The sequence below is a fragment of the Sorex fumeus genome, unplaced genomic scaffold, assembly GCF_029834395.1.
Source record: "Sorex fumeus unplaced genomic scaffold, SorFum_2.1 ptg000099l, whole genome shotgun sequence".
NCBI lineage: Eukaryota > Metazoa > Chordata > Mammalia > Eulipotyphla > Soricidae > Sorex > Sorex fumeus.
In genome coordinates, this window is record NW_026606156.1 from 8,555,648 (window position 1) to 8,577,850 (window position 22,203).

Below are 22,203 nucleotides of genomic sequence, written 5' to 3' on the forward strand. Positions count from 1 at the left end.
GTGATAAACTTTACTGAGCATACTTATATAGTTCAATCTAGTTTTTCACAGAAACTGTCAGGCAATACTTCACTGTATACAGATGGAACTCTAGAACAGGTTATCTTACAGACCTTCACTATGATGGCCGCAACATTAATTTTAAGTTGTATTTAAAATTTTACTATACAAAAAAACCTCCAGTGTAAGAAAACGTAGCAACAAAATTATAATTTGTTCACAGGAAACTTCTGTTTTTCTTTTTAGTGTTCTTCTTTGTCTTTTCCTCTCTTTTCCTTTTCATCCTGTAGTGCAGTACCAAGCTTTTTGATAAGAACAGACAAAACTTTGTCCAGTGGGTCCATGACTCCTCTTTGAAGCCATTTAGGAATAGTAGTCCTGGCATGATGAAAGCCCAGTTTTTGAAGAATATAATCAACACCTACTGGATCAATCTTTCTTCCAGTCCAGGAAATTAATCTAAAACAATTAAAAATAACAGTTAAGGGGCATAGTGCTACATGTAGTACAATCCTGAAGGGGGTGAGTTCAAGTTCAAGAACATTACTAAGCCTCTATAATTGGTTCAATACATGATATTTTCAGCATGTGCATTCTGAATGATCTAGTCATTGATCACATACTGACTAGTGCCAGTCTACAGATGTAAAAAGGGTGTAATCACAGGACTATTATGTTAGTTATAAATGCTAGTCCATGGATCGGTCTGAAGAACTGACTGAAGGTGTAAAAAGGTTGAAGAACACTCATCTGACCTACAATTCCTGACCTTAATCCTGTACTATCCCTCTGGCCTATCATTCACAGCCTTCTCAGAGTATTCCTACAGCTTACCTCAGGGTGGGTTCCAGATGCCATGTATTGCACAGGAAGTCTCTCCAGTCCACGGTAGTATAAGTGATGCCGTCTTCTCTGTCTCTGTCAGAGGAATTCTCATCATGGATAATAATTGGGCTTTTCTGTCCTGGTCGAGTAGATAAAATCCGAGGTGGAAAAATGGCTGTAATGAAAATGAGAGATTAATACTACAACTGTGCATCTTATTTATTTTAAATTACTATGCAGTAAGAATAATTGGTTCCATTTATCAGTTTATTTGTGAATTGGCCAAAGCCCGTTACATTTCCTAAAGTGTTATAATCTCAAATGCATGTTGAACCATAAATACATGCCATAATTGCCCTTCTCGTGCATAAGTACTCTTTCCTCCCAGTGACTAACAAAGTTTGGCTTTGTACTCAAAAGTAGGTCTGTCAAATAGACCCACAACATACTGCAGTGAAGAATCAACATATTGTGATTTGTTGAATTTCACTTGCATCTGTTGTTTTCTACTTTCATATGGATTTTATTATTTCTCTGACTCACAAATAAATAACATACTAGTCACAGAGATGGAAAATGTAATTTAAAATTACAATTTAAGAGAGCAGTGATAATATTTTTGATGAATAGGAAAAGGATTTCAAAAGAGATTTTAACTGGATCAAGTTATGGTTCTAATGATAGTGACATTACTCTACCAGCAGAGAAAAACCTGAAAGCTATGTAAACTATAGAGAGAACATAAGAAAAATGGGTGTTAAAAAGCTAGTTATGTGTGTAGGAAGTTTTTGATACCCAGCTATCTATTATTACTCATCATCATATAGAGAATAATATTTAAATGGAAAGCCTCACATCATAAGTCAATTGCTTGAAGAATAGGAAAAAAAACTCTTGGCTATTCAACCAAAAATACTTGAAAATAAAAAACTGTTCACTTTTGCAAAGCATTGCCAACCAGGTTTACATTCTGCTAAATTACTTTACAAAGTACTACACTTATGAAAATTATAATCTATAAATGTATAGATTAATATATATTTATATTCACAATATGGCCATATAATAAATCATTAAAATAGCATTTAAATTGTATTTGTAATTTTTACTTTCAAATAAATCATATTACACAGTTATAAAAAATTGTTCACGTAGTTGTTTGATCCCAAAACAGTATTTCTTTGAATAAAATAGCACTGGTATTTCTATATTATTGTTAACTTTTGAGGTAAGAACTACTGCTATTTCACAGTAGGTACTGGGAATGATATATAGTGAATAAATTTTTAACAATTCTATTGAGATAATTTGGGATCTTTACATTGAATACTCAAAATTTATAGGCCTCTGCTGGCAATAACGAAAAGTATATGTGTATATATATATGTGTGTATATAAATATATATGTATATTTACGTATATACAAATATATACATGTATTGATTAAATCTGAGACAAAGATTGCTTTCACATGCTCTTAATGAAAAAGAAAGCATTGTGGAACAGAGTCAATTAATACAGGGGATAAGGAGCTTGTTTGCCTTACTATAGCTGACCCCAGTTCCATCCCCCCGAGCACTGGCAGGAGTCATCTTTGAGCAGGTGGGTCTGGCCCACAGACTACTCCCACAGGGGGAGGAATATTACAATAATATAATATGATACTCCCTAGAGATGCAGCGACTCTGCTTTTCGTGATTGCTGATGGAGGCTATGCTACTCTCAACCCTAACACATTGAAATGCTTGTAATTATATTAAAAATATTTCCCTCACAAATATAGTTTATGGTAGGTTAATACAGTTAATTCTCTAAATGATTGGTTTTACCTAATTATCTAAGAGAAAGCTGTCAAGCTTTGAGATCTAGAAATTTAAGGCAGAGAGGAAAATGAGAGTTACACATGACTGAGATATGTTGGTGCTGTACATAAAGGTAGACAATGTATGTGTTATCTATAAACTGATTTTCAGGCCATGGACCCAGCGGCACACAAGCCAGTCTCGGAACTATGCGGCTTTTGGCAGAAATCCCTCCAGACTTAATCAGTAAAATATCAGAAATCCAAATTCGCACGGCCGTGCAACACCATATGGTCTTCATAACCAGCAATAGAAAACAAATTATTTCACGATGCCTTTTCAGCAGGTTTGATTGTTGGGGGGAAATTCCAAATAACAATGGTGCATCTTTTGTTGAAATAATGAATGTAATCAAAGTAGAGAGAGCTAAATGGAAATCATCTACCTCACAGGCATGGGGAGGGGTGGGATAGGAGGTATATTGGGATTCTTGGTGGTAGAAAATGTCCACTGGTGAAGGGATGGGTGTTTGATCATTGTATGACTAAGACTTAAGCCTGAAAGCTTTGTAATTTTCTATGGTGATTCAATAAATAAATTAAAAAAACAAACAGACAAACTGATTTTCATCAGTTTAAATAGATTTTCATCAGTTTAAATAGATAACAATATTTCACATATTTAGGGAATAGTAATGAGAGAGTAGTAGCACTGATGCCTTAAGTGCTTGCTTCAGTAACTTTTTCCCCCAAACATCATGAGGCAGTTTATTATACTTACTCTTTATGAAAACAACTAGACTAATTATCTCAACAAGATTTATAAAGAGATCCTGTTTCAACTCTGTAGTCATGTAATTATACAGTAAATAGTTATAATAATAACCATGTATTTGGAGAGTATTCCATTGTATGAACATACAACCAGTTTTTATAGGGATATTAGGGGTCTCTCTATAGCTTTTAATGGGCAAATCTTAAATTTCCAGTGAGCAAACCAATATAAGATAATCAAAACAAGCTTCTCTGTTCACTTGGGAACCAGAGTGCTACACAGGTTAGGGTGTGTGCCATGCATGTACCTGACCCCAGTTTTATCCTCAGAACATTGCTGGGTGAGGAGTGGGGGAATTATTTTACTTTGATTAGCAGTATTTAAACAGAGGGTTTCTTTTTTTCTATAGAATTTCCTACAGGGCCTAACACTGCTCACATCTTTGGAAACACCACCTACCTTTTTCTTTTTCTTTCAGATAAGCCGACACTAGATCATGGAGGAACATGATGAGCTCAGCATCCATGGTTACGCAGATGTGGTCCGTGAACTCTGTAACCACGCTGCATTCCACCTTGGGCTTCAAGTTAGCATCTGTCACAGTAAATGAAGTTCTTTATAATAAAAAAATGCAATGAAATACATTCCTTTCCCTTCCCATGAAGAGAGCCACATAAATGCAGTTTGAAGGAAAGGAGTGATTTCTATGACAGTGGGGGTTTGCATTTGTTCCTTATCCAAGCTCTGCTCAAGCAGTTTTCTCATTCTCTTCAGCTTCCTGAAGAGAAAAAGGCACACCTGATGGATAACAGGCTTGGAGAGAGGTTCTGTGGTTGGTAAGAAAGCCAATTTCCTTAGCTATGTTAGTATTAACAGAAGTGAGTTGTGCGAAAAGCCATGCATGAAGTTCCTTTAGCGTTTTCTTAGTAACTAGAAACTGAGTTCCACATACCCTGGAGTGACGGTTCCTGTGGTTCTTGAACATGAATAGATTTAAAATCAAGCTGCATCCTTGGAAGTGCAAAAATCGTCTCTGTTTCATGATTGTAGCTAGAGCCTCCCCTAAATCCACTCAGCAAACTGGAGTTCTTCACAGTTGTGCTATTCTCAGCATTATTTGCATCAACATTCCGAAGAAGATTTAGCTCTAGGTGCGTAATGATAAAGAAACGAGTAAAGAACAGGCAGTGGGCCCTAGTGACATTACAGCAGATAGAGTGGCTCACCTTGCATATGGCCGACGTGGGTTCTATCCCCAGTGCCCCATGTGGTACCCTGAGCCTGCCAGGAATAATTCCTGAGTGCAGAGCCAGGAGTAACTTCTGAACACCACAGGCCCTCAAAAACCAAAACCAAACTGGCACCGGTAACTTACTTTAAAAACCAGGAATTACTGAATATTTACATACAGAGCCAGATATTCAGCTATTTTGTCACTGTTTCTCAGGTTTTAGAATGACGAGCCTGAATTCATGTCTGAATTTGAGTTTGATTAAACTTAAAATCGTCAACAGATTAAATATTTTATTTATCGAATTTACGAGTCTTCTGCCCCTGCGCCTGGCTGTTCCTCGCCGGGGCCCGTTGGAGGGGAGTGGGTTGAGCTTTCCTCCCCGCCCCGACCAGGGCTCTGGCAGCCGAAGACCTCCAGGACCAGCCACCACCATGCTGAGACCACTCTCCGCACACATGAAGGTACTGGCAGAGGGACAAATCCACGCGGGTTCCGGGGCCGAGATCTCCCAGCCTACTCGGATTGGAGTCGAGCATCCTCCACCCAGATCCTCCAAATTCCAGTAGGCGGGGGTCACACCCACCACCTGGCCCCCTGGCGCCGTGTAATCCCATCAGCGGCCAAGACTCAGAGACTATAAAATCCAGCTCCCGGAACTGCGCGGCTGCATTTGGCCGCGCGACATCTTATCAGGACATCTTTTTATGACACCTTATTATCTCATTCCTACTTTGGACAAACTTGCAGGCTATCGAATGTAGCCTGCCCACACAGCAGAGTCTGGCAAACTCCCCGTGGCGTACCCAATATGCCAAATACCAGTAACAATGATGGGTCTCATTCTCCTAAAGAGCCTTGAATATAGCACTTTCTTCAAAATCTCAGGGCTAGGATGAAGGAGACGTTACTGGGGCCTGCTCGAGGCAATCGATGAATAACAGGGTGGTTGTGATTCGTGATAATTTTTCCTATTGATCAATTTAAAGAACGTTTGGTGGTATGATCTCTCTGATGTGTGGCATCACAGTGTACTATCCATCAGTTGGTGTGTTAAATTAAACAATGTGTTAATTTGACTTAATTTAAATTAACAAGGTGTTAATTGTTTTAGTATGCTAATAGCTCCTCCAGAGAACTCCAACCAAAAATAACCCTTTCCCCTAAAATCTATTGGAAGGCAAATAGGTCAAATGTGCCTGTTGATGTTTTAATTTGATTCCTGATTCCCAGAACAATTTCAGCAGTCGCTGACCCCTGGGGCTCTAGTGGAGATGAAGTGCATGTAGAAGGTTGCTTTTGTTTCTGTACAAAAAGAATTTCAGTGGCTGTGGTATTACAAGACTGGTGAATCTACTCAAATGAGAAAACACTCATTAACTTGACTTCATAGGAGTCAAGTCAAACACTAGGTTCAGGATGGCTGGAATAAAATGAAATGGAAGTTTGAGACATTTTATTACTGTGCAATAACTTTCTCATTCTGCCAGTGTTAAGTATTATTAATGTTAAATAATTTTAATTTACTTACACCAATTTCATTCTGAATGTTTATAGTTACACCTAAAATAATTATGGTCTGATACCAAGTGGTGAATCAGGGCCTAATACTGTACTTGTTAGGAGTAAAGAGAAACTAAGTAAAGCAATGAAAACCCTACAAGATTAGCACAACTGAAAACAGTGAAAACAGTCTAGTTCATTTATGAGAATCCCACCTTCGTTTCTTGTGGCTGTCACATAGTTGAACCATTCTTTCACACTTGCTACTCCATGGGGTGGGTTTTCATGGCGACGCCTTGTGATCTTGGTTATTGTTGCCATGGGGCTTTCCAAAGCACCACATGGTTTGGTGACCATGGTGTTATGACCCAGATGAAAATCCAGAGTCTGTACAATGTAAGTGGAATGGTCACTGGAACCTAGAGGAAACAAAGATTTTTAATGTCTGCTCTGACCCTAAAGCTAATATGGAGCTAAGTCCATAAGTGTGCAGACAGGGTGGAGAGAAGTATACGTGGAAAAAAAGAAATCACAAGTTACTTTTCTTCTGGTTATGACTGAATTATCCCCAGCAAGAAGATGAAGAGCATTGACCATTTTTCCCTTCTGAGTAAGAACTGGGTTAATCATGGTCAAGAAAAACAAACACTTGTCCACAACAGCTGAATACTACTGTGTCTTTTCTACATTGCTCATAGAAACAGTGACTTAGTATGACACTTGCACACGCCATTTATTATGCATTCTGGCTCCCAGGCAGGAACTCCTGAAAGGTCAGGCACATGGTAACAGATGAATTCAGAAATCGGAAAGGAAAACTACTTGGATCAATAGATAGGAATGTGTCACTTTACCGTCTTCCCAGATTTTCTGCGCTTCAGTCCAAAAAGCAATATTTGGTTCTTCTAAATGAAAAAGGGCCCAGGATTTTGACCGGAAATTTGGACCATGAAAACAAGCCAGTGTCATATGATTTCCATGTAAGCTCATTGATCCTCCAAACTGCATTCCATCCTCTGGAAGTGGGATCTGAAACAGGGAGATGTGGCATCCTGACACCACCTTCAGCACTCCGGGCCAGTGGCGATGGTGAGCTGCATCCAGCACTGCAAGAAAACCAGACCACTTACCCTGTTGCCTCCTGCATGTGCCCATTGGCAGGGGCACCAGGGCTGTCTTGTACATGGAAAGGTTACGGGGAAGGGATGACAACAAGGATACCTGGTCAACTTGAAGATACAGTCTGAAAAAAGATGCCTATAGATGGAGTTGTAACTAGCATTTCTTTGATAATTAATAGCCAACAAAGTGTGGGCATGAACTTTTTACAGTTCTCCCACTACCTCTGCACACTAGGGTTTTCATATAGTCTCTTCAAGAAGTACAAAAAGTGCTGTGAGAGTAACGCCTAACAATAACAAAACAGTATATGATAAAAAGAGCTCAGTCTTGCAGCAGCACTATCTGGGAATTGAATCAGACTGCATTTTGAAAGGCAGGGGGAGGGGGGCGGGGGAGGAGATACATCATTTCCCCTATACCACCTCGTGGATATAACCACAAACGCTGGCTAGAGCGATAGCACAGCGGTAGGGCGTTTGCCTTGCAAGCAGCCAGCATGGCTGACCCGAGTTTGATTCCTCCGCCCCTCTTGGAGAGCCCGGCAAGCTACCGAGAGTATCTCGCCCACACGGCAGAGCCTGACAAGCCACCCGTGATGTATTCGATATGCCAAACACAGTAACAACAAAAATCTCCAATGGAGACGTTACTGGGCCCGCTCGAGCAAATCGATGAACAACGGTAGGGCCTTTACCTTTACCTTTACCTTTATGCCTCATTCAATGGCATGTCTTTTTAGTTTTCTTTGCTCTAAAATATTACCTATATCTCTTTATCTTCTATCACAAGGACCTTTTTGAAGACTTTGGACCAGACCTTTTAAAGAATATCCCTCTATTTTAACGAAATCAGAAGATTAAAAAAAAAACAAGAAAGAACAACTTTTTAAAAAAGTCAGAGGAGGCTGGAGTGATAGCACAGCGGGGAGGGCATTTGCCTTGCACGCGGCCGACCCAGGTTTGATTCCCAACATCCCATATGGTCTCCTGAGCACCACCAGGGATAATTCCTGAGTGTAGAAACAGGAGTGACCCCTGTGTATCGCCGGGTATGACCCAAAAAGAAAAAAAAATACTCAGAACCTGTGTGGCATGCCAACAGATTGCGTGGAGTACATATCCCATAAAATTAAAAAAAAAAAGTCAAAGAAGGAAGGTAGGACATTTTCCTGGACAACTGGGAATTGTGGTCTTAGATTTTGTCTACTGGTTTGACACTTAGATGTCAGTTGTGTAATATGGTGAAAAAGCAATAGGACAAAAGATAAGCAAAGTACAAAGTTGACTGGAAAAGACAATGAAATAACAGGGAATGAAATATCAGGGACAGAAAAGTAATGAAGTACATGCTTCTAAGTGCTCATTGGTATTTTTTTCTGGGAGGAGTTGTGATTTTTTTTTCCCTGGGGGAGTATTTCTAGATTTTGTTCTCAATGTACATGTACTAATATGTTACTACAAAAATGACCCTATTTTGACGACTACTTACCATTTTTACCTTTCAGCATTCTAGTTAATGTCACCTGGACTCCTACAGTGGTCTTCTTATAACCATAATGTAACTGTAATTATTGTAATGGCCTCCTGACTTCTATTATTAATCATCGTTGTCAATTCTGCTCATAGGCAGTTATATTTTGAAAATAAATATTTTTGGGAACTGGAGCAATAGTGCAGTGGGTAGGGTGTTTGCCTTGCACATTGATGACCTGGGTTTGATCCCCATCATCCCCTATGTTCCCCAGGCCTATCAGGAGTGACCCCTGAATACCACTGGATGTGTCCTGCTCCTCCCCCAAATAAAAATAAAATTTTTTTTTTGCTTTTTGAGTCACACCCAGCAATGCACAGGGGTCATTCCTGGCTCTGCACTCAGGAATTACCCCTGACAGTGCTCAGGGGACCATATGGGATGCTGGGAATCGAACCTGGGTAGGCCGCATGCAAAACAAACACCTTACCCGCTGTGCTATCGCTCCAGCCCCCAAAATAAAAAGTCTTTTAAGAAAACAAAATATCAGGGGCGGGAGTGATAGCACAGGGGGTAGGGCGTTTGCCTTGCACACAGCCGACCCAGGTGGGATTCCCAGCATCCCATATGGTCCCCTGAGCACTGCCAGGAGTAATTTCTGAGTGCAGAGCCAGGAGTAACCCCTGTGCATTGCCGGGTGTGACCCAAAAGGCAAAAAAATAAAAAAAGACCAGCAAAATATCAGATTTTTTAGAACATGCCAGTGACTACCCTTTATCATAAAAATCTTACCTCTGGCTTGCTTGTGAATGCAAGTCCAGCTTTCAGTACAGAATTGTTTTTCACAATTCAATAGCCACCTAAATTCTCTTTCCTGACCACCTTTCTGAAGTGATCATTGTAATGTTCTCAGTACTTCTCTCTACCTGAAACTATCTTATATACCTAGTTTGTAAAGTGATTGGTGGTCCATCTACCTGTTAGAAGTTTCATGGGGGTAGGACCATGGTCCACTAAGGGACCTCTTAAGACCATGCTTAAGAACATGGTTGGTGGCGCTGAAGAGATAGCTCCCCATGGGAGACACCCCTAATTACCTAGTAGGGAGTACCCTCTTAGTACTGTTGGTTGTGGCCCCAAAACCAGAAAAAAGAAAAAACATGGCTGTTGCCTAATGTGACACAGTGAATTGAGTCCAGATTCAGCTGTTCTAATTCCGGAGACTGTGCTCTAAACCAGTACATGGTATTGTCATAACTGGCATTCATTCAGAAGCATGATGTATGGCTAAAGATGAGTTTTGAAAGGGAGAGGAGATGATACTGACTTCCAAAATTAGGTTCTCTGATTGCTGTGGCAGGTAGGAGATACTTTGCTGAGTGAATAGGATGAACAGTATGTGGACTCTACTTAGTAAGTAGCACTGTAGCACTTTCCTCCCATTGTTCATCGATTTGCTGGAGCTGGCGCCAGTAACATCTCTATTGTGAGACTTGTTACTGTTTTTGGCATATTGAGTATGTCACGGGGAACTTGCCAGGCTCTGCTGTGCAGGCGGCACTCTCTTGGTAGCATGCCGGGCTCTCTGAGAGAGATGGAGGAATCAAATCCGGGTCAGCCGTGTGCAAGGCAAATACCCTACCTGCTATACTATCGCTCCAGCCCGTATGGAATATCAAATTATTTTTCTTGGTGCTGGGGATTGAACATGAAGGACGTGTGCTCTAGTGCCACAACATATCCTCGAGCTCAAGAAACAATATTTAATAGACTAACCCCTATAGAGTGAAAAGGTGAAGCATCTATGAAGTGTCATTCTGATTCTTACATTGTTCCTGTGAACTTCTCTCTAGGTTGTTGGTCATTGTCTTAGGTGGAAGGTAAGGAACTGGTCCCCAAGTAGACAAAGCTCGTTTGCTGGTATCAAACTGCTGTGTAAAAAACTCCTGGAGCTTCATTCCTATTTTTATCAAATCTGGTGTGGTTGATCTTGAGATCATCACTTGGAAAATATCCCACTTCAAATCTCCATGGACGAAAATTTCACTAGGACATAAAACAAAATTCTTATACATCTTATCAAAGAGTTTAGAAGAACAAAAAGAATTCTTTTTCCCACCAAACTTTGTTCATTCACTCATAATAAACTGATTTCTCACTGGAAGAGAGAATGAATTTGAATACCTTTTTTTTATTTTTTTATTTTTTGGGTCACACCCAGCGTTGCACGGGGGTTAACTCCTGGCTGTGCACTCAGGAATTACTCCTGGTGGTGCTCAGGGGACCACAGAGAATGCTGGGAATCGAACCCGGGTCGGCTGCATGCAAGGCAAACGCCCTACCCGCTGTGCTATCACTCCAGCCCCAGAATTTGAATACCTTTTATCAGTCATGCTTGAATCCAGAGTATTGTACAGATTTACTTTCCATTCATCCTGAAGCTTAAGGTCAGCATTGCTGAAGATCCCCATGAGAATGCTAGAACCCATATAATCAACACGAGCTTCAGTGGAACCCATGGTGATTTGAATTTTGTGACTGGGTTGCTGATTTGGATGTTCAGAAATGTGAGCTAGGAAACAGAAATGGTAATTTTCACTGAAAAGTCTAATGGGAAAAACCCAACAGTTATCAAAAAATTTTTCAGCACATTTTTCAGTTGCAAAGTTTCAACATACCAACCATCTCCAAAGCATTGACATCTATGGTCCCTCCAACAACACCTCCTTTAGAGTCCAACTGTGATCGTCCCAGACCCACAGACATGCTTATCTCTCGATCCCGATTACTTCCAACTGAGAGACGGCCCTGGCTCTTCAAACCACTTGTGGTCCAGCTGAAAAAGAAGGAATGTTAAGTAAATACAGGCTCTCTGTCCAGAACTCAGATGGGAAAGTGTTTTGTAAAAGCTTAACAAAGTTCTTATAAAAACAGGTATATTTTTGGCAAAAAAATTCAACAATAAAAGTTTTTGCTTTCTATAAAATAACGAAGTTCTTTTTTTTTTTTGTATCTGAACTACTTACGTTGTATTTCCCATTACGTTGCTCATGTTCATTTGAACATTTAATTGCTTCAAGTTGATAGCAAACACGACGAGTGTTTCCCATGGGGTTCCTTGTTGGCTTGCTGCTTTGTTTGATTTGTTAAAAGGAGTTGATGTTTTTGATAGTGAATCTAAAAAGAAAAAAACAGATGCATGTTACACAGCATTCCATTCTTACCACGAAGAGCCAGACATATACAGTAACAGTATTTTCTTGTGTTAAAGCCTGTTGTTGTTGTTTTGGAAAACAATATGGACATTTCTCAAAAAACTAGAAATCGAGCTCCCATTTGACCCAGCAATACCACTTCTGGGAATATATCCCAGAGATGCAAAAAAAAAAAAAAATACAGTAGAAATGACATCTGCACTTGTATGTTTACTGTAATACTATTTACAATAGCCAGAATCTGGAAAGCCTGTTGTTTTAATAGTTGTCACACTGCCTCTAAATGATGACTTACTCAATGTATTAAGCCTTACTTTGCACAAACTTTGTCTTCCTAGAGAAGTGCTGGTAAGCTCACCATAAATAGAGGCTGTTCTTTCACGCTGTGTTGGTTCATCGTGCTCAGGGTCTTTTCTTTGACAAACTATATTGTTCATGTATCTTCAGACACATTAGGGAGCTAAATAACTATCCAGTATCTCCCACACATTGGAGGTTTGCTCTCTTTCTGAAAATACCTGATCCAAGGAGCACAGTTTCCCTATCCCAGAAATCTACTTGGCTGGTAGCAGTTGTAAGTTGATGTGGTTTGGGATCGTACCCTCCCTTTATTTGCATAAAACAGACTTTAACAGGGTTTAAGAGACTATACCCCTGTATTTATGTGAAATCTGGGAGTAACTAAGAAAGGTTTTGACTTGATGGCATTGGAGTGCTGTCTCACTGACAGCAAGCAGTGTTACCTCTTCGGGGAACTGAAGAATCAGACACACTCCGGGATCTTACAGAAGCTGGAGATCTCAGGCTCTGTGCTGCTGTGCCTGGTGACATGGTGCTCCCTGTCATGTGCTCACTGAACACATTAGGAGACTGAGGCATGTGGGTGAAGGAGGCTGACTGGCTGGGCTGCTCCCAGGTCCTGCAATATGCTTTTCTGGATGATTCAGGGGACAGATGCTGGCTAACCCCTTCAATGGAATCAGGTGTCCCTGGGCCAGAAGCTAATAATAGGAATGAAAACAAAATTAACCGAACTTTATCACCATGATAAAAACTAATAAATCCTATTATTTCTTCACATTATGGACTTTCTACTTCCTGTTTGACAACTGTAGAGCAGTTCACAGTTTTCAGAATCACAGAGAAGACTGTCTGATTCTTGAAGAAACTCCAGGACAACAGCATTTTATTCCCAATTTACAGATACAGACCTAAACCAGTTCCTACTATTTTCTGATGCAATATACCACTCTACAGCAATCTCTAAATCAGGAGAAAAAGGCCAACCAAGATGGTGGCATTTCCCTAATGTGATTTACTTGGATGGCTATTTCTGTATTTCACAAGATGATAGAATCATCAAAAAATAAAAGCTGAACAATGTCCAAGTAAAGGCTTTTTGCCTATTTGGCTCTGTAATGACATACTCAGTGCTACTGCTTGAATATCATCATGTCAGCACAGGAAAACACACATCTGTTATGTTTATAAATAAATTGCATGGTACAACTTAAAAACAGGACTAAGTTTGTTATCAAATGCTGTTATTATTGTAAACTTGAAAGCAATAGTATAATTATAACTATACAACAAGCTTACTTGGCAAATTTATAGTTTGGTCTCCAAGAAAAAGGCGTCTTGCTATACTCCTCCTGTACCAGGCTCTCGGAAAGGCCAGAATTTCACTGAGTCGGCGCATATCGTATTTGAAAGAGGCAGATCCTATATCACAAACAGCTGATACATACATAAAATGTATTAGAAGTAGTTTGTTCTTAGATTCATACACAATTTACCTAATTTCCAAACTCCTTAATGTTTCCATATGATAGGTAGTTATATGACATCACACAACTGAATTATAATTCATGGATTATAAAAACATGTAGTTTGCTCTATTAGTAATAGTTTCCCTTTCACACATTTAAAAACAGTATATCCTGTTGGTCCCATTTCCATTTTGATGTGAGGGAGGACTCTTTGGGATCCTGTTCCCACCTTTCCTTGCAGTTGTCATAGGTTTCAATAAAGTGTCTCAGATGTAGCGAATGGGCCATCAGGATGAGATGGGATGCAAACCAACTAGCTGCGTGACAAAAACTACCACTCACCAGACTTGTGAGACCAACAAGATTCAATGCCACCGCCCGGGCTCTTGGCTGAGTGCTTGTTGCGCCCTGCCCACCAATCTGTGGGACTTGTATGCCTATGTCTCCCACGAATAAGATTCTGTTTTTAGCCTGAACCTGTACCCACACAAGCCTATCAGTCTTGCCTTAATTCTGGGAAACAATTTAATAGAAAAATGAAATTAAATACCAGATATATTTATTAGTGTGGTGTCCATTTTGCTTGAAGACTTGCTTACAGACTGACTTTCAAAAAAGGAAGCACCGCCTGAACGTCTTATCCGAGACAAACTCACTTTTACGAACTCAAGATTTATACTGAGTGAGTCCTTACGACCAGTAACTGAAGTGGGTTCCTCATCCACATTGCCTTTAAAATACATACACATACACACTTAAAATATTTATACATGAGCCTCATAACAGCCTACTTACACAGGATCAGTCAATACACTTGGCTATGTCATCAGCTAGAACTATTTCAGGGGGATAAAATTTAAGAACATCAGTGTTTTCGTGATCATAAACATAATTTTTACAATCCTTAAAAAAACTAGAATTGGATATAGAGTATGTCTTTTCCTTATTTGTCAAATAATTCCTTTAGTGGTACAGCTACACTTTAAAATGCAAGTGAAATTTAATTTTATTAAACAGTGTGACATAAGTCCAGTTTTAAGTAAATAAAAATGATGCACACTAAAATTTTACTATCTATGCAACATTATTTTCTTACACTGAAATTTGGTAAGATAAATAATTAGCAAGTAATTTTTTTTTAAAGTGAAGCAAGTTTTTAATTGAGCAAAACTTGTTTAGAAGATGTGAGAGGAGAGAAAGAGGGGAAATGTATTTAATTTCCATGTTCAGGAGAACACTGGCTTCTCCAGCATGGAAATAGGCAAGCAAAGAAGCAGACAAGTGAGATATGTGTTCAAGGGAAAACATGGGCTTTGAAGAGCAAGCAAAAGTAACCTCTTATCCAAAGTAGTTATACCGAATCTCAAAATATTTCTTTATATAATTTAATCTACCTGAGTTACTAATTTCATAATACTTATTATACAAACTCAGGATGGAAGTGATCGAAAATTAAGTTTTTAAGTTTCTGATCTTGTTTTCCATTCATCATTAATGGCATCATGATTCCATTTGAAAAACAATACATGCAAAGTGTACCTAATCCTCCGGATCCAGTGGTAAGACCAGAAACAGCAGTTTTCTGTTTGCCAGCACCATAGGGGTGGAAGACATAGAGAGAGAAGTCAGACATACAGGCTGTGAAACTGAGCCCTGAGGAGCTGCTGCTGGCACTGGTCAGGTCCGACTGGCTGCTGCTATGCCGGCTTCGACCCAGGGGGCTGCCCAAGCCTGATGAGCCTGCAGGGAACACACAAGAGCCACATGAAGTAAAGAACCTGTCAACAGTAAAGAAGAAAGTAAAATGGAAACATTAAAACTTTAGTTGATCAGAGTGAGGTCTCAGGCTCTGCTTAGCACCTCTGGACACGTAAGACATTTTGCTAGACATTGCTGTGGACTCCTGCTCCTATTCTCTGCTCCACTAGTGGTATCCATGGATAGAGCAACAAAATAGTGGAGATACAGCAAAGGGCAGGAGACAAAACAATAGTTAGATCATGTAACAAGTCCACGTCTCAGTAGCAAACAGCAGAGACGGAATGAGGTACACACATGCAGAAAGGTAAAACCAGATGTCCAAGGAGACAACCCTAAGTGGATGTGCCGGTCCCAAATCTGCTTCAATGCTAAAAACAGGAGAATATCTGAATTTTGCAGATGGTTCCACAATTTTAGACCAGAACTCCTTTGGATTCATTTTGCAGCTGGTTATCTGGCCCACCTGGAGGGCATCATCACAAACATTTATGGCTTTCCATGTTGGAGTATGATCTTTGCCAGTCTGTATGTTTCCATGCTTCTTACCTCCAGTGAGTGGTTCTTCCTTGCAAATAGCGTAACCAGAAACCCAGGATTGATTTGTAAGCCATTCTATATCTAGATGCCAATCATGTCTGTTTGATGAAGCCTCCACGTGACTGATGTCCCAGACAAAACTAGGAGATGGCCACTTACCCTTTCCAATCTGCATCTGGATTGGTGTTCACCTTGTTCTAGTGATGATCACATTAGGTCCACTCCTCTGCCGTGGCTGGCCCACTCCATTAGCTCTTCCTCCCTGGTGAACTACTCTCATCTCAACTGACCCTTTGTTCACCAGACTCCTTTATACTTTATTATTTTGTTTTTCAAGTTGCTGGATTCCTGGGTCATGACCCAGCTAATTCATAGCTACTCCAGGTTCCCACTTAAAATATGCTGGTTTCTTCAGACTCAGTGAAAGCACCACATTAGCACACATTTTGTCAGCTAAGTCTCTATATTATATCCAGCCCAGAACAGGTCAAGACCTTGGTGTGGTATAGATTTTTTGTAAAGAATGATTACTGACAGCATCTGCTCTTTAACATTTATTCTCCCCACCACCCCCTCCTGAATGATACACGATTAAATATATGTGATCACTTGACTTCCCGTTAATCGTCGACTTGCTCGAGCGGGTGCCAGTAACGTCTCCATTTGTCCCTGTCGCGTGCTAGTGTAGCCCAATGGTGTCTGTTCACTCTAGGAACACAAAGAGCCTCAAACCGATCATTCATGATCTTGATGAAAAAGTCTGACCATCTGGTAGGTGGGCGGCCACGCGGTCTTTTGACATCCTGTGGAATCCAGTGGGTAACAGCTCTAGTCCAGTGGTCGTCTCTAAATCTCATTACGTGACCAGCCCATCTGATTTTTGATGCCTTGGCAAACGAAACAGTGTCCCTGATTCTTGATCGTCGATGGAGGTCAGAACTCCGGATTCTTTCTCTCATTTGAGTGAAACGTGATATTCCAAGCATAGCTCTTTCAATTCCTCTTTGGGAGACCCGAATAGCGTTCTCATCCTGTTAGGGATGACCTGCATAGGGCCCAGGTCTCTGAGGCGTATGTTAATGCAATATGTGATCAAATGATACATAACAAAATAGCAAAAAAATGCTATTTTGTGGGTTTTTAAAAGAATCATTGAACTTTAATATAATGAAGAGTGACTATATGATCAGGAAATAACTAGTTCTGGAATTTTTGCTTATTTTGGGGGGCCATACCCGGCAGTGATGGGGGCTCCTCTTGGCTCTGTGCTCCGGGGTTGCTCCCAAGGGTGCTTGGAGACCCTGCAGTACCAGGGATCAAGCCTGGGCCTACAGCATGCAAAGCATGTACTCACCATATGACATATGAGCTCTCTTTCTGGCCCTGATCAGTTATGTTCTAAGAACAAAGATTTTTTTTTTTTTTTTATGAAATCGACATTTGAGTTAGTCAACAAAATTGACCATTAAAAATAGATGCTGGATTTTTCACACTTTGATTGTGGCAATACTGTCTCTTATTTTCCATTTGCAGCACTTACCTCTCAAATTTAGAATATAGTACATAATGAAATGGCAGTTCCTGAACACTATTCTTGTATGGCAGTCACTTTCTCAGACTGGAAGTGGATCAAAGCTTTCATCTTCTACAGCCTTTTTTTTTTTCCCCCCCTTTATTTTATTTTATTTTTTTTTACAGTTGTAGATTTACAATTTTTTGTGCTTTGGTTTCAATTATACAATGATCAGATACCCATCCCTCCACCAGTGCCCATTTTCCACCACCATGGATAATATCCCTCCCACCCCCATTCCCCCATCCCCCCGTCTCTGTGGCAGGGCAATCCCCTGTGTTCTCTCTCTCCTTTTGGGTGTTGTGGTCTGCAAAAGAGGCATTGAGTGGCAAACATGTTCAGTCCATAGTCTACTTTCGACATGCATCTCCCCTCCTGGGAGGATCCTCCAAACATCCTTTATTTGGTGCTCCCTTCTCTATCTGAACTGCCCTTTCCTCTAGGATACCCGGCTGGCCTCTAAGTTATGGAGTAATCCTCCTGGTGCTGATCTCAGCTATTCTTGGGTATTAATCTCATACTTTGTTACTTTATATCCCCCAGATGAATGCAATCTTTCTATGCCTATCCCTCTCTTTCTGACTCATTTCGCTTAGCATGATACTTTCCATATTGTACCACTTGTATGTAAATTTCATGACTTCATCTTTTCTAACAGCTACATAGTACTCCATTGTGTAGATGTACCAAAGTTTCTTTAACCAGTCATCTGTTCGTGGGCATTCAGGTTTCTTCCAGTTTCTGGCTATTGTAAAGAGTGTTCTACAGCCTTTCTAATCCTCAAATGCTTTTTCATATTTATTTAAAGTACAGATTCATGAGCAGCATTATTCTGGGAGTGGGGACAGCCCCTACCTGGCATCCCAGGTTTCCCAGCACAGCTCTTGGCCACACTCTGAGCACCTCCGCCTCCAGGGGATGAAGTCTCAGAGGGACATGTGGTGCCCAGAGTCTCCAGTTCTCCTCGGTTTGAAGAAAAAACCAGGTCCAGGGATGGCAACTTTAGCATACATTCCACTCTAGAGACAGGTAAACAGCTAAACTTGATCTGTGAGGGCTGAGAAGCACAAGAACAGGTGCACTGTATATTAATAAAATGGTATATTTTAAAATCTGTTTGAGGAGCTGAATGATACGTACCCACTTACATAACTTAGAACGTTAAAAATATGTGTAGTTTACATTCTACTCAAATCATTTTTTTGCTTTCTTTTGGAGGGGGTGGGTGACACCCAGCGATGCTCAGTGGTTGCTCCTGGCTCTGCACTCAGGAACTACCCCAGGCAGTGCTCGGGAGACCATATGGGATGCTGGGAATTGAACTCAGGTCGCCTGTGTGCGAGGCAAATGCCCTACCCACTGTGCTATCGCTCCAGTTCCTCAAATCTTTTAAAATGATGTCTTCCAAAGTCTGAAAGGTAATGAAAACAAGTTCTATAAATCCACACACTCACCTACTGAATGTTTTTGTCAGATCTTTTTGGGGAGGGAAGTGTAACGGTGATGGTGGGGAACTCCCAGCTCTGTTTGAGCCTGCTCTGTTAGGGGCTGGGGACAAGCTGCAATTTTGTTTGTTTTTGGACCACACCGAGCAATGCGCAAAGCTTACTTCTGGTTCTGTGTTCAGGGATCACTGCTGGTAGGGCTTGGGGGACAACACGGGGTACTAGAAATTGAACCCAGGTCAGCCACATGCAAGGCAAGTGTATTCACATGCAAGGCAAGTATACTATCACTCTACCCCCGTTTTCATCAGATTTTTTTAAAAGATAGTATAAAAAAATCCAAAGATCAGAATACTAAATTGCCAAAATAGCCAAACTACTAATACAGAAAATGGTTTGGACAAATGAACCCTAGTGACTTTATTCTTGACAGTGGCTGAAAGATTTTAATTGAGAGTAAAGCAGATCTTAGAGTTCGGATACAAGTAGTTTTCAAATCCTCCTCCATAAGTGGATTCACTTCATAAATATTCTCAGATAAATATACTTAGGCTAGTGTTGGACTCCAATTTAGAATAAAATATTAAGAACTATGGAATGCTTAGGCCATTTTTTGAAAAGCATACAGTGCTATCGGGGTTTTAACATTTTAATTTTTGCTATCAATTCTAAGAACCCCAAAATGTATGTACTTGCTCAGCAGAAAAGTAGTTTTACAAACATCACACATTCAGGCAAACAAAGCTGTCACAGATAATCCAAGAATAAAGTTTTTAGGGAAATGATGCTGGGAAGTTTGAAACAAACAGGAGTAAGTAGGGTGTGTCACCTGCACTCGCACATAAACCACGACATCTACTGGAAAAGAGGAGTAAGCAGATGTAGAAGAGGACACTAAGGACGTTGTGGACTCCTCCATAGGGTCTGGCATCTCAAAATGCCCCACGTCGTCATCATGTGCGCTGATAGCTGTTAAGACATGCAGGTTCGGAGTCAAATTATGAGAGTTAGACTGTGACGTTCCCCCTCATGCTGCAGCTGCTGTGAGTAGCAGGTGGACATGCCGGGTCCCAGCCTCCTCCTTCTCTCACGTGTCTAAGTGCAATCCCCAGGCCCTGCCATTGTCGCCACCACCCCTTTCTCTTCTCAAAGAAGTCTGAGCACATCTCTGTCATCAGTGCGTGACTAGGGCTTCAGGGTCTTCCTCTGGCCTTCCTGGCATTTGATTTCTTAGAACAGTTTCTCACTCAGGTCTTTCTTGCACATTTATCACTAAATCGATATTCCAAGGCTGGAATGTCAATAATATGAATAGAGAGGCACTCACAAGCATAGTTTCTTTCAATAGGTGTGATTGGGATGGTCTCCAGAGCCTTTTCCAGGAAGTCTAACAGGCAGGGGCTGATGACCATCTCCTCAGGCAGTGACTGCAATGCCACCCAGGCATACAGCTTGGCAGTCTTCACTCCTATGCTGCCTTTCCCCTTGGCTGTGACAGTTACAAATGTGAATGAGTTTAAGAATGAGCCCACAGAACATACAATAATTCTGTGAGTGTTTACAACATGCAAGTTACCCTTCAAACCACGTGCGAAAGAAGGCAGTGATGGAAAGGGTGGAAATAAGTGATTCATGGAAGTTAGACAAAAAGATGGAAATCAGGGATGTTTTTCCTACTTGCTCTACGTCACAAATTTTGATTTATCAGTTTTTCAAGTTTATACTTAGCTGCTAAGTGTCAGGAGCATTGTTTTAGCATTAAGTCTCTTCTCCAGCATCAATCTGTCCACTGAAGAAGGAAGACACAAAACATGGACCCAGTATTTCGAGAAACATTGTTCTCATGCAGCTCTTTCTGGTATATATTTTTGATGCTTCCCACCAGACTACCATTTTAGCTTCAGCATGTCAGGTCTGAAGGATGAGGTCTGTAGCTAAAACCTGGTGAACTTTGGCTCCACTTTCCAAGTCTATTTTTAGTTTTCTAATCAAAGAATGAAATGTGGCTTCTATAAGTCTAAATGGTTCTCATTTATAAAGCGTTACTAAAATCTTCCCTGCACGTAATGACACAACTATGCCTGTTATTTGAAAAGTGGTATTAAAAACATGGTATTATTGGGATTACTGTTTTAGAGGACTCATACATAAGCTTCCATTTCCCAAAGGAATGGTTTTCAAATATTTCTCTACTTTTGTTTGTTTGTTTTGGCCTGTATCCAGCAGCAGTCAGGGCTTAGTTCTGGCTCTGGCTCAGGGTTCAGTTCTGGTGGTGCTTGGGGAAACATACGGGGTGTTGGGGATCGAATCATGGTCGGCTTTGTGCAAGACAAGAGCCTTACCCGCTGTACTATCTTTTTGGCCTTCAAATACTTCTCTTCAGTCTTCCCTACTTCATGTGGGGTAGTGGAGTGGTAGTCAAACTCTGAAGTACCCACCCTTCCTGAGTGGTATGAGCACATACGCCCAGTGTGGCATGCAGGTTGTGGGGCCCTAACTTCCAAGGCTGTTCACCATCTTAATCAGAGTAAAGGCCACCCTGTGGATGATGATACTGGGAGGAAAAGGACCAGACTGAATCACAGCCCAAGGTATCGGCCCACACTTGCACATAAGACTTTGCACAGAGAGTCGTTCACAAGTCTGTGTGCTATTTTCTCAAATGGAACCCTGAAAGTCACCATAGAGCAAGTAGGTGATGATAAGGTCAGATGATGAAGCCTATATTTCTGAATACCTGAGGAAGCAGATGGGGGCTGGGGAGGACGTAAGGAGTTAGTCTTGCTCTGGACAGTGCAGGGAGGAGGAGGAGGTGGAGCAATGCTGCCACTGTCTTTCATACCATACAGCTTGGACTCTTTAGAGAGAGTTCTGGGCAAGGAAGATCCTCGGGAAGCATTAGGTGATTCGGTCTTTAGAGTCTTGGAATTATAGTGCAACTGTATTGAAACAAAAGAACTTTCAAAATTAAAATTACACAGATGAGTAAAATCAAGAAGTGTAGAAAATGTGGTAGAAAGAGCACGGTCTAGAAGCCAAGGAGCAATTCTCATTTATAAGTCAGCTTTGTGATCCAAGCAGGCCTCTTGGCTTTCTTTTTAAATTACAACACTTGTTTCAGATAATACTCAACATCCTTTCTAATATAATGTTTCATGGTTCTGTACTTCTGGGAT

The 22,203-nt window shown here is 40.7% G+C and overlaps 1 protein-coding gene across 3 annotated transcripts in view; it reads right to left on the reverse strand.

Moving 5' to 3' along the window:
• Positions 1–228: 228 nt before the first annotated feature.
• Positions 229–22,203, reverse strand: part of BLTP1 (bridge-like lipid transfer protein family member 1) — a 191,387-nt gene continuing 169,412 nt past the window's right edge. For all 3 annotated transcript variants that reach the window (XM_056134547.1, XM_056134545.1, XM_056134546.1), the window contains 18 exons: positions 21,765–21,966; positions 20,355–20,516; positions 19,857–19,996; positions 18,438–18,639; positions 15,251–15,451; positions 14,262–14,441; positions 13,542–13,679; positions 12,686–12,943; positions 11,754–11,904; positions 11,406–11,563; positions 11,107–11,299; positions 10,556–10,773; positions 6,990–7,241; positions 6,351–6,554; positions 4,354–4,548; positions 3,861–3,995; positions 835–1,000; positions 229–459 (listed from right to left, as the gene is read on the reverse strand). In XM_056134547.1, coding sequence (XP_055990522.1) covers positions 243–459; positions 835–1,000; positions 3,861–3,995; positions 4,354–4,548; positions 6,351–6,554; positions 6,990–7,241; positions 10,556–10,773; positions 11,107–11,299; positions 11,406–11,563; positions 11,754–11,904; positions 12,686–12,943; positions 13,542–13,679; positions 14,262–14,441; positions 15,251–15,451; positions 18,438–18,639; positions 19,857–19,996; positions 20,355–20,516; positions 21,765–21,966 — 3,372 coding nt within the window. In that variant the 3' untranslated portion in view covers positions 229–242. The remainder of the gene's footprint in view (positions 460–834; positions 1,001–3,860; positions 3,996–4,353; positions 4,549–6,350; positions 6,555–6,989; positions 7,242–10,555; positions 10,774–11,106; positions 11,300–11,405; positions 11,564–11,753; positions 11,905–12,685; positions 12,944–13,541; positions 13,680–14,261; positions 14,442–15,250; positions 15,452–18,437; positions 18,640–19,856; positions 19,997–20,354; positions 20,517–21,764; positions 21,967–22,203) is intronic.